This window comes from Meleagris gallopavo, chromosome 1, assembly GCF_905368555.1.
Source record: "Meleagris gallopavo chromosome 1, MGAL_WU_HG_1.1, whole genome shotgun sequence".
NCBI classification, from domain to species: domain Eukaryota; kingdom Metazoa; phylum Chordata; class Aves; order Galliformes; family Phasianidae; genus Meleagris; species Meleagris gallopavo.
The window spans coordinates 33241379-33254043 of NC_139404.1; the positions used below are offsets into that span (position 1 = coordinate 33241379).

Here is a 12665-nt window from a genome sequence, read left to right on the forward strand (position 1 = left end):
CCTTGGGCACCGGCTCCCAGGTGTCCGTGTGGGGCCCTCAGGGCTCCTTCGCCTCCCCCTGCCGGGCACGGCGGCGGTACCGCTGCGGCACTGCGGAACGGAGCGAGAGGGCTGCGGGGCCGGAGCGTTCCCGACTCTCCGGAACCCTCCTAAGGGAACCCGGGCTCGAAAAACGCGGTCGCTAAAAGCAGCGTATTATGGGATGTTCGTGATGCTCCGCAGCCACCCCCTGCGCGCCGCGCGGTGTCACTTGTAACGGGGCTGAGGAGCGCCGGGCGCGGCGCCGCGCCTCCCGCACGCAGCCGTGCCCCGGGGACGGCGGCCAGAGCCGCGCTGCCGGGCTGCTTCGCTCAACGGCTCTCCGGAGAAGCGCGCATGGCGACGGCCCCGGGGGGACCCGGCTCCGACCCCGGCACCTCCTGCGGCCGTCCGGCGCCGCCGAGCGCCCCGCACCGCTTCGTGCCGGCGGCGGCGGGAGCGTGGTGCGACCTCTGCTGCCGCTTCGTCGTCTCGCAGGGCCTGCGCTGCGCGGGTGAGCGGCCCCCGACCCCTCGCTCCCTTCTCTCCCGTCCCGTCCCGTCCTGTCCCTGCGATACCGGGTGGGGGCTCGCGTGCTTCGTGGGCGGGAACGGAGCAGCGGTGGCCGCGTCCCTGCCCCCCGGGGAGGTGCCTCGGGCCGCGCCTCGGCGGGGTATTTCCTTCCGTTGGGATGCACGGCGGGCAATGGTGGGTATTTCTTTCACCTCTCAGAAGGCAACTTTCCTGTTTTGCAGCCGGCTACCTGTCAGCCAAACGCACCTTGTTTTGTTTTTGGTGCTTTCGTCAAGGCGTAAGGAAAAAGTCCAGCAGGAAAAGACCTTCCCACGTTGAGGGCTCTGTGAGACGTTCTTCATAGCTTCAATCCCCCTCCCCAAAGCCCCGAAAGGACGTGTTTGAGGATAACTGAGCACTGCCCATAGCAGAGTGCTGTGTCAGGGCGTGGGCTTTGCCTTCTGTCTGTGTGCCTCAGGCTCACTGTTAGAGGTGGGTGCTGACATCCAGCCCAGGGCGAGAGACTGCATGCACTGCTCTGGCTTAAGGAGATGTGGCAACCTCAGGTTGTCCTGTGCTAAGGTACAACATTCCTCTTACGAGGTTCCTATCGTTACCTTCTGCAGTTCTCTTCTTACAGTTAATACTCTAAAAGGAATACTAAAAAAAATACAATTTTTTTAAATGTTTTATTATTCAAGTTCTTGCGTCGTTCCGACAGGATGTGTAAGTACACTTATATGAAAGTAGACCTTAAGAATCCTATTATTTTCTTTTACGGTCGACCGTTCTGTGGCAAGAGCCCTCAAGTGTCATGTTGGATTATGCATCTTCCAGCAGTGTTTTCTCAGCACGATTACGGCTCGCACTGCTTTTCTTTCTCCTCTGTGACAAGCTCCATTTTTATCAGCCGTAGTCCTTGCGGCTGCTCTCTGGCAAAGTAGCACAGGGAGCATTCAACATTTATAGCCTAGCATGAATATAACATTTAAAAGCCATAAAGTGGTATGGAGATGAGAGGGAGCGGGAGCGAAGTCACGCACAGACCGCTGCTTGAGCCCGAGTGCTTGCTGGCACCCCGCGATCTGAGTGGATGGACCCAAATGGCTGAAAAATGAGTGCAGGGCAACAAATCCCCACCTGTACCAGCTCAATCCAAAGGCTCTTCATCTAACCCGGCTGCGGGGGTGGCAGCAGGCTGCAGGACTGCAGCAAGGCTGGTGACCCCTGCTGGAGAAGCCGTGGTGCTCGTCAGCAGTCCTTGAGAAGCAGAAGCTACTGCAGGAGTTACAGTGCCGATTCCTGGCGGAGGCTTTGAGTGTCTGGCAGGTGCGACAGTGCTGGGAGGTCTCCAGGTCCTCCTGGGCAGTGGTAGGGAGCTTCGCTGCCTCATCTAAAAAGCAGAACGTCAGCATCCTCCAGGCAGCCTGCAGCAAATAAAGAAGAAACTGCACACTAAATTGTCACAAGGATTCTGAGTCAGAGAGATGGAGGTATTACTTGTACTTAGATCACCCTGTTTGAGTCGGCACTCAGTAGCCAGCTGCCCTCAGATGAGACCGGAGTTAGAGGTGCTGACCTAGATGGTAAGCACTAAAAGCAGTGAGGAGTTCCCCTGGGACAGGAAGGCAGTCAGAGGGGATGCCAGGAGGAGAACATGGAAGTTGAGATGAGCAGAGTTCTGTCTCAGAGGAAAGAGCTGCGATGTCCCTATGGAGTGGTGGCAGAGCATTATGGCAGTGCTGGGCTTTGCCATCCTCGTTTCACAGAGAGGGGCTGTGGTCATCTCTGGGGTTCCACGTGCTCCTTGGTAAGTGTGATAAAGTGAGGTGGGAGGATGGCTGCAGTAAATGAGGAACCACCAAGAAAAGGGTCCTTCTGCTTCTCGTGCTATTTTGGTGTGGAATTCATCAGTTGGTTTTCCAGGTTCTGCTAAAAATTGGAAAAATACTTTCATATAGCTCAGGGAAGAATGATCAGAGTGGAAAAAAAGAGTTCAAGGAGATCAATGACCATCTGTTAAATGCAGTGCACAAGGTGCACATTATTCAAGTAATATATTTCTTGGAAAAAATAAGGCAATACCATAATTTCTGGAGCTCAGCCCAGGCAGAAAGCCGAGTGTAATGAGATATCTCTGAAAAAGATGCTTGGTAGTATCTGAGCTCTTGCTGTTATTCTGGATTACTTTTCAAGGGGACCTTAATTGGAGTAGCACTCCTGGCTTGCTTGGCCCTTCACCTTTTCACCTCTATTTTGGGGGGAAAAACCATTCATTTGTGCAGGTGCAGAGCGCTACTGCCCAGTCTGACTGCTCCTTACAGAGCAGGTGGGAGCAGAAACAGTCCAGCTTATTCTGGTTTAAACCAATGAAATGATGTTCAGGAAAGAGCAATTTTCTCTTCTAGTATTCTAATTTTCTTTGAATCTGAGAGTATTATGTAGTGATAGCTGTCAGTGTCTTATACCACACTGATGGTTTAATGGTATGCAGCATTATGTCACACAGAAGCCCTGAAGTAGTTGTGTTGTTTGGCCTTATCATTTGGCATTTAGAAAATGAGGCATTTCTAAGAGTTTTAGATAAATGTTGACCTTTGTGCTACCAGCCTTCGAAATACTGCTCCTCAGCAGCTTTTCCTTCCAACCAGCCTGGTCAGTGGGTTGTGTTTGTACAGGTGGCAGGGGTGTGAAAGTAACGCCTTTGTGCACGCCTGCCCTATGCTTCCTCTTTCAATTCTGTAGCTTTTCTTTTCTTTTGAATATTGATACTTTCATTTCAGATTTGCTTCTTCATTGAGCCAGATAGAAATGCTGCTGTGCCTTTCCAGGAGTTTTGCTCTTCATTTAAGAGGATATAGAGAAATTATAGTGCTTGCATGACTTCCGGTTCAAACTTTCTGAAGATATTTAATCAGATGGAGTTCAGAAGTACCATGCAAAACAGGTCGTTTATTTTCAATTTTAAGTGATGAGACAGGATGGGGAGATCATACTTATGCTATACTTTGAGATTGACACAGTGATACTTACTGCCCTTAGCAGCTGTATGTCACCCAAGTAGCGCTCTGTATACTGGTGTGTGGGTCAGGTTTGTGTGGCAGGGCTGATGGTCAAACTCTGTAGGGACCTTGGGAAGCATAGGGGCTCACAAGTATTTGTGAACTTACTAAAGGAAGCACTGCAGTATTTCCATCAGAATTTTGATGGACACAGTCCCTTCTAAAGACAAAATGAGAGTGCGGGTAAGTGGGTATCTTCTGGGTACCAGCTTGCAAAGTGAAGTGTCTTCTTTATTACAAGTCTTCTAAATCATCTTTTAAAAAACCACAAAGCCTCTTAGAACAAATTACAATATGTTATCTAAATGGCTTCTAATTAGCGGCACTTTTAAAGAAATCGATTCTTCCTTACAAAAAGAGAGGTAAAACATGGAGAAAAGAAGAAAGTGCAGGTGTTAGTGATCTTTTTTCCTTCAGAGGATATTTATTTGGCAAGCAATTTCTGGAACATTCATTTTAATGCTTTTCAAAAGAGGATAGACCTTGTCAACTATCCCAGCACTAGGAGTTCATTCGTATTTAATCACGTGTGATGAAGGGTTGTACTGCTGGAGCTATGCCTAGAGTTACCATTTGTATTACCAAACAATCTGTTCCAGGGTCTTAAAGTTTAATCTAATGAGTGAGTACTGTGGAGCAGATTGGAGGTGGAGCTCTTCTTTCTTTCCTCATTCTTTCTTGGGTATTTGTTTAATGACTTGCCATTTTCAGATTTTGCTTTATTTTGTTTGAAGTCCAAGATTAGCAGAATTTCTGAGGCTCTGTATGGGCAGGAGTGGTAGCACGCTGCAGCCCAGGGTTTGTGTTCCCATGGGTTTGCTGTTCTGAGCCCATTTTCCTCTCATTTGCAGAGAACAATAAGTTCTCATTTGGAAGAAGCAGATCCTGCTCTGAAGTGCTGTGAATGAACCAGATGCCAAGGAGAGCACCAAGAGGAGAACTGGCTTTCTTTGTCATCAAAGAGGGCACTGGCCAAGCCTGAATCAGAGCTTAGCTCATGTCCAGCACTCACAGCCATCCCTTCCTTCTGCTGCTAAGAAGCATTTACCAGAACCCCCGGCATGACTGGATGGAGCTCTGTATCCAGACAGTTAAATGCAGGTCAGCAGTGTGCAGAACGGAAGGACAGTTATGCTGCTTTTAGCTGGATGGCTTTATGAGCTGCAAGGCATGTCTGTTGTCAGTACTCAGTGCAGCACAGAGACAAATGCCTTTTTGATTTTTCTCCATAAAGGAAGAGCACATCTTGTGTAGTAGCTTGGGTGCAATGCCCTGACAGTGAGCACAGGAGCACAGAAAGTATAAAGTGATACAGTGAAAGTTGAGCTCTGCAACATCTCTTTCTATTGCACTCCAGTTTCTATGCTCCAATAGCTGCCATGGCTAGAATAAGAAATAGGGTATGAGAAACATCCTGCTCTTCTGAGAATATGCATATAAGGGACACCATCAATCTCAGGTGCAAATAGCATGTGATCACTTGTACAATATGCAGAGATCTAATGAAGGATTCTCAAAGCTTTACTGTAACCTAAAAAGTAATCAGGCTACTCTACTTTTGATGTAAACAGACCACACTAAGATGAATAAATGTGTTCTTTTAGCAACATTTAATGCACATTTTTGTTTTCCTGCACTGATTTCTGATTTCCCTTAGAGATGGTTCAGTGCAAACTCTCAATGAGAAGTCTACTAATTTTGGCACAGTCACCCAAAGCCCACAGGCATGTTTGTCTGTCATCCGCTGAGTCAACTCCAATGTGTCAAAATGAGTTACAAGGCGACTCAGTATCTTTTCTTCAGTTCTAGCTTAGAGTTTTATTTTCTCTATATTCTGAAGTGAAACTCTATGTGTATAAAAGCTCACCCATGGTACCGGATCAGGCACATCTGTCTCTGTGCATTTGCACCATCAGGAAAAGGACATAAAGAAATTACAACAAATGTTACAGGCTGAAGTATTCAAAATGAAACAGGGAACAACCGTTGCCCAGGAGAATGGGCAATGCTAAAAAGAATCTTGCAGATATATTGCTGAAATATGCAAAAAACCACTTTTTTATGTAACAGTGTATTACAGTATTTCACAATAGTGTCATATATTCCCATAGAATTGTAGAATCATAGAACAGTTTGGATTGGAAGGGACCTTAAAGCCTACCCAGTTCCTACCCCTTGCCATGGGCTGGTTGCCTCCCACCAGCTCAGGCTGCCCAGGGCCTCATCCAGCCCAGCCTTAAACACCTCCAGGCATGGGGCATCCACAGCTTCTCTGGGCAGCTGTGCCAGCTTCTCACCACCCTCTGAGTAAAAAATTTCTTCCTAATATCTAAACTAAGCCTTTCTTTTTAGTTTTAAACAGTTTCCCTTTGTCCTATCACTATGAGGCCATGTAAAAAGTTGATCTCCCTCCCATTTATAAGCACCTTTTAAGTACTGCAAGGCTACAATGAGATCTCCCTGCAGCCTTCTTTTCTCTAAACTGAACAAGCCCAGCTACCTCAACCTTTCTCAGTAGCAGAAGTGCTCCAGCCTTCTGATCATCCTTGTGGCCCTCCTCTGGACGTGCTCCAATAGCTCCATGTCCTTCTTATGCTGTGGGCTCCAGGCCTGGATTCAGTACTCCAGATGGAGCCTCATGAGGATATGGTTGGCCCTCTAGGCCGCAAATGTACATTGCCAGTTCACACTGAGCTTCTCATTGACCAACACCCTCAAGTCCTTCTCCTCAGGGCTGCTCTCAGTCTGTACATGTCTGGAATTACTCTGACCCAAGTGCAGCACCTTGCATTTCGTTTTGAAAATGCAGTAAGGACTAACTAAGATGTGACTAAATGTGCTTTGACACCCGAATTTCTGTCCTTAGATTTCTGTCCGGGATGTGCTTCACTGGAAGTATTTATCTGAACTTCCTACTCCTCACTCCCTAAGGAGTTCTCCAGATGTTCTCCAACAGAGCCTGTAGAAGTAGACAGTTGTCAAGGTTTTTCAGTTAAGATGTTCTCAGTGTCCTACAGAAAAGGCAGAGCACTGCTTCTTGTCTCCTTACAGCCAGCTCCGAGGAGGCTCTCACAGCCCTTCATGTGCTTTCCACAGCAGTTTCCTGGCTTCTTCAGAAGCTGTGCAGACCATAGTTCATCTCATGAACTGTTTTATAACTTCACTGCAGGATGGGAATAAGTATGCCCAAGAGGCACTGTTCTTTCTCTGCCAAAAAGATGGGAGCCATGACAACCATCCCAGCGGCAGACAGCTGGATTCAATTAGACAAATCCCAATACCTGCTCATCCAGAGAGATTTCCGTAGGGCTGGCAAAAAGGGTTGAAACTACTCCTGCTCGTCTAATGCTCGCTTGCTTTGGAGAGGTTTAGTCCCAATTCTGTGGTGTGTTACTTAAAAGTCATTCTCATCACAGGAATGTGTCTGGTCAAGAAGCATTTTTTATTCTTTTGCAGAAAAACACTATTGGATGGGAATGTCTAGTGGTATAGATCTGGGAGTGGTTCAGTTTGATGCACAGTGACTGTCAGGTGAGGTTTTGGGTTTTGGTTGCATTATGTTTTTATTCTATTTTTGTGTCTTTCATGCATCTGTAGTGCGTTATGTAAGGTTTTCAGTATCTATTCCCTTCTCTTTTGTTGTTTTTCTTTATTTCCATATCACATATTGGTGTATGTTACCTACTGGTGTATAAATGACTGGAAAAATTCATAAGAAAGGATCAGATGCAAAATGCCATTGACAGCTAAAGGGCTGTACAACCTATTTTAACTTTATTGATTTATTCGCAAAGGAATATATCACGATATCTGAAAATGAATGTGATTTACATCAGTTTGAGTGCTGCAGTTCTTCAATTTCCATCTTGCAAGCAGAGGCAAGATTTTGGAAGCTGCAGATTGTCATTCACTGTCCATTTTTAATCCCTTCTTTTTGAGTATGCGCAGCTGCTGAGAATCAGAAGTTTTTTTAGAAAGCTCAAAATATAGGTCCTTATTTGGATTATGGATGGATGAACAGCTGAGCTGGAAATCGGAAGTATTATGTTAGTTTTGCTGAACAAAGCTCAAATGCAGCAGATTTTTGTTTCTTTACTCACAGGAAATGCACTGTGTTCTTCATGAGCTTCCCAGCAACAGTAGAGCATTGTCACACATAGAATCATATTACAGAATCATAGAATGGCCTGGGTTGACAAGGACCACAATGATCATCCAGTTTCAACCCCCTGCTATGTGCAGGGTCGCCACCCACCAGACCAGGCTGCCCAGAGCCACATCCAGCCTGGCCTTGAATGCCTCCAGGGATGGGGCATCCACAACCTCCTTGGGCAACCTGTTCCAGTGCATCACCACACTCTGTGTGAAAAATGTGACAACACATGATAATGTTATGATTATGTTGCAGTATGAAATCTGTGACACTGTGTTTTGACATTGTTGTGCAAACGCAGCAGTGCTGAAGCATGGGATTACAGAGCTCTGGAAGTCTTTGTCCTTCTCTGGAAGTTCAGGCTCCATTGGCATAAAAAATACTATTGCGAAGACTGACTTGCAAATACTTCTGCACTCTGCTTGTAGGTGTTGTACATAGCATTGTGCCAAATACCCATGCTGCCATGCATGGGAAAGCAACCACCTTGTCTTCCAAGCACATTATTCTAACTACAAAAAATGTAGAAACTTGCTTTGAGCTCAGCTACTGGTGTATTTGCTAATGGAGACAAGCATATGTTAGTATCTTGTTAAAATGCTTACCTTTTCTTATGCAATTCTCAGAAGGAGCGATGAGGCATTGGCACAGGCTGCCCAAAGAGATGGTGGAGTTACTGTCCCTGGAGGTATTCAAGAAATGTGGAGATATGGCACTGAGGGATGTGGTTAGTGAGCATGGAGGGGACGGGATGGTGGTTGGACTGTATGATATTAGAGGTCTTCCAACCTTAATAATTCTATGACTCTGTGATTCCCAGACAGACATCACTGGTTGTTTACATTTCCTTGTTTTCCATGAAGAATGTTACATAATAGTGAGGTTTTTTTATGCCATTGGGTTCTTTTTTGTTCCAGCTTTGCATCTCCAACAGTAAGCGTGAGAATGGCTTTGGCACAGCAGCCACTACACTCTGTGTAGTCCTGCTCAGAGCCAGCCTGAGCAGGGCTATGCGTGTCAGCATAGCCAATGACAATGACACGTCTCAGCTTCAGGGGCTTTGCTTGCAGCCCTTAGAGCCTAGGAGACCTACTGAGAGCTCACTAGGGCCGCTTTCTGTCTGGCGGGTGCAGATTTCCCTGTGCAGGGTGGGCTGTGGGGTGGGCGCTGTGGGGGATGAGGTGCCTGCCTGGCTCTGCTGCTTGGCCTAGAGAGCACCCATGGCCGTGGAGCCAGGTTTGCATGCCTGCAGGGCTTGAGGTGTGCGAGCTGGATGTCAGTATGCTGCAGGGAGAGGCCTTGCTGGGGTTGGGGGTGAGGCTTACCCACTGTTCAGCAAGCTGGTTTGTCACACAGTGCAATTGTCTGGTTTATTTAACCGAGGATTTTGTGTGCTAATCGAATTCTGTGTTGTTCCAGTAAGGCACTGAACACTGCAAGGCGTAATCCTCCATAGGTTGTTGTGCCTACCAGCAAAGTCAGTTTGCCTTTTTATGTTTTTATACCCCGATGTGTTTTACTGACTGCTCTTTTAAGCCTCATAAAATACCACTGTAACAAAAATACAGCATAGATATTTTTTGTTTGGATGACGAGTATATTCCCCAGCCCTTCATATCCTGCTAAAGATAATAATACTTCTTCATCAATTTATAAACCCACTAGTCCTAACATATATTCGCTTCTAGTCTGAAGTATCAAGTATTTTTATATGAGCCACTTTGGTTTTCATTACATTTCGTGCAGACCCATTTCAGGAAAAAAGTCTTAATCATAACTCAGTATTTGGCAGCTGCTCTTAAGTGCTCAGAACCATTCCAGTTTCCCAAAGCTGTGAGTTAGCTACTGGGCCCTAGCTCTGCTGTTTGCCGAGCTGGGTGTCAGAGCTCTGACTTGTGCTGAAACCCTCACTTTGCTGTGAAATTCCTGCTGGCATGGTGGGGTGGAGCTCAGTGAGGAGATGAGTCTGGCAGCTTCAGCCCCGACATCTGCTCTTCCGTTGACACTGACTGAAGAATTGTGGCAGATCCAGTAGAAGTGGAAATGTTTGTTTTTGGAGACATACTAAGCAGAGGAAATGCAATCTATCTAACTTGGACCCGAGAAGTTAGCAGTATGTTAAAAATGTCCAATGTATAAAATGGGGCTAAATCCTTCACGTACTTTAGCATAGAGAAATATACAGTGAATTCTAGAAGAGCTATTAACTGCATGCTGTGAGCGTAGCTCATGTAACAGAGCCCTTCCTTACTGTCATTTAAAGGTTAGGATAGAAGGATCTTTGTTTAGTAATGACATTAGTTTTGGTATTCAGTGTTTTCTGCTGTCCAGATTCAGCAGAAGAAAAAAAAAATCAAATTAATGTGAGAAGCTGAAGAGAAGCTTGTGACACAGCTGAGGAGATCGTACTAGGCTTGGGAAATGGTTGAATTGTCTTGCTGTTAGAATGCATATGCTAGAATTCTACAAATAAATGTATGTTTTATTTGTTTTAAAGAAATTAGGGGGGTATATTAGTTCATTGCATCTCTGGGTTTACAATTCAATATGTGTCTTGCTTGAAGCATGCAGTCTACTGACTACTGACATGCTAGAAGTTTCTTTGGATAGCTGAATGTTAATAGATTTTTGATTCAGACTGTGGCAGTGAACGATTTGATGTTACATTTACCTTAGAATCCATTATGAGTAAATACCTGTGTATTTATAGAAATCTGTTTAATGTATTGCTCAGAACATTCAAAAAAGGGTTTCTGAGATACTTAGATAAAATCTTGTTGGTTTTAATAAAAGGCATCTGAAAGGGGACCTAGGCTGTCAGTTTTGGAATTGATTTGCTCACAGACTAGAAGAGGTAGCTGGAGATGAACCTTCCAAAAACCCTGTGTAGAAAAGAAGTCCTCTTTTAACATCACTGAAAACACAGCACCAGGTTAAGGCTCTGAAGCATTAGTCTTTCTTTAGCCAGAGCATCTATTAATATAGCTCTGCTTGTCGTAAAGAGGGAGGTCTAAAGGGCTCTAAACTGAGTGACTGGGAGGGAGGGGATTTAGGACTAACAGGTGGTCTCGAGACGCGCTGGCTGAGGCTGAGCTCAGAGCCGGCTGTGTGTGGGCATTCGTGGGCTTTCCTCTCGCAGTCTGGGTATGTGCTCCTGCTCTTCCTGATGTAGCCGTGGAGCCCTTTCAGACATGGCAATAAGAAGTGACTTCAGCAAAACCATCAGAAGGATAGCACGTTTCTTTTACCGGTTTCCCAAATCACTGGGCAGCTCGAGGAGGAGGACAGTAAAACTTCTTTGGAAGTCTAGTGGTAAGTCTGCTGGTATATTCTTAAGATGTTTATTTTTTTCCCACTAAAAAGAAATTCAAAAAGAAAAATGATTTATTCCCATTCAGCTGGTTAACTTTCCCGGACCAGTGTTGTTCTGCATTTTTCCATTCTCCGAGGCTCATTAGGTAAAACTGTAAAAATTTTTTTGCATTTTGCAGATGCAACAGAAGGTTCGCTAGACTTGCTCAAATGGGGAATCCTCTTGCAGCCTTGTGATATATTCATATTAGCAATCATGTTGGAGATATTTGGCATGTCGGTTTTACAGACCTTTTTTCTCTCTTACGCAGGAGCTCTGATATGCCTCAAATACTTGCTAGAAAATTATTTCAAATTGCCTTACCTGTTCATTTATCTAGAAGGCTTTGTGAAGGTAAAGGTGACTAAATACCTTGGCTCTTTGTGTTGTTCACAGAAAGCAATGAGGAATGGGGGGAGGGCTTGTGTTTGGCAGTGGTACTCTGTCCTTAATATCCGTTTTATCAGCTGAAATGAAGTACCGCTCAGCTCATCAGTTAGCAAAAGTTATTACTTCTACAGACAATTTAGTCTTTGATCCTTGTCCACTCCTAATAGGAAAGTGTTTGCATCCTCTTAAATAATTATAAAGCCCAAAGATGGTTGTGTCCTTTCAGAATTGCCGAAAAGCTGGGGTTGAGGCTTGTTCTCAGGGAGTTCGCAGAAATGTGCACTAACTGAAGCTTAGGAAGCTGCATTTAGTCTGTTATTTTTAAAGGTCTAATTATACGAGACAGAATTTCTTTTGACAAGGACTATTTTGATTGAAGTGGTCAACTTGTCAATTCTGCAAGTATTACAGCATTAATACCACATTTCGGTTTGCGTGGGATTCGGGTCAGTTCTGCAGCTGAACAATTTGTACTTGTGGTGTTGTGCTTCAGATCACAGATTTATGAATCTGAGACAGGAAGGACAAGTTGAACAATCTGAAATCTGTCACAGAAATGCTGTTGGACTACATGTCTAAATGATACACCTAATTAGCTTGGAAAGCAAATGGTATCCTGGGCTCCATCAGAAGAGGGGTGGCCAGCAGGGACAGGGAGGTGATTGTCCCCCACTACTCTGCTCTTGTGAGGCCCCCTCCGGAGTACTGTGTCCAGGTCTGGAGCCCCCAGTACAAGAAAGACAGGGAGCTGTTGGAGAGGGTCCAGAGGAGAGCCACGAAGATGATCAGGGGACTGGAGCACCTCCCCTATGAAGACAGGCTGACGGAGCTGGGTTTGTTAAGCCTGGAGAAAAGAAGGCTGTGGGATGACCTCATTGCAGCTTTTCAATACCTAAAGGGAGCCTACAGACAGGAGGGGAATTAACTCTTTGAAAGGGTTGATAACTGCAGGACAAGGGGAAATGGTTTTAAGTTGAGGGAGGGGAGATTTAGGTTGGATGTCAGGGGGAAGTTCTTTACAGAGACAGTGGTGAGGTGCTGGAACAGGCTGCCCAGAGAGGTTGTGGATGCCCCGTCCCTGGAGGTGTTCAAGGCCAGACTGGATGGGGCCCTGGGCAGCCTGGTCTAGTATTAAATGTGGAGGTTGGTGGCCCTGCCTATGGCAGGGGGGTTGGAG

At 45.8% G+C, this 12665-nt stretch overlaps 1 protein-coding gene across 1 annotated transcript in view; it reads left to right on the plus strand.

The window, feature by feature from the left end:
• Positions 1-61: 61 nt before the first annotated feature.
• LOC146545247 (ras association domain-containing protein 5-like) overlaps positions 62-12665 on the plus strand; it is a 32739-nt gene continuing 20135 nt past the window's right edge. Inside the window, exon 1 of the mRNA XM_085220524.1 lies at positions 62-532. Coding sequence (XP_085076650.1) covers positions 376-532 — 157 coding nt within the window. The 5' untranslated portion in view covers positions 62-375. The remainder of the gene's footprint in view (positions 533-12665) is intronic.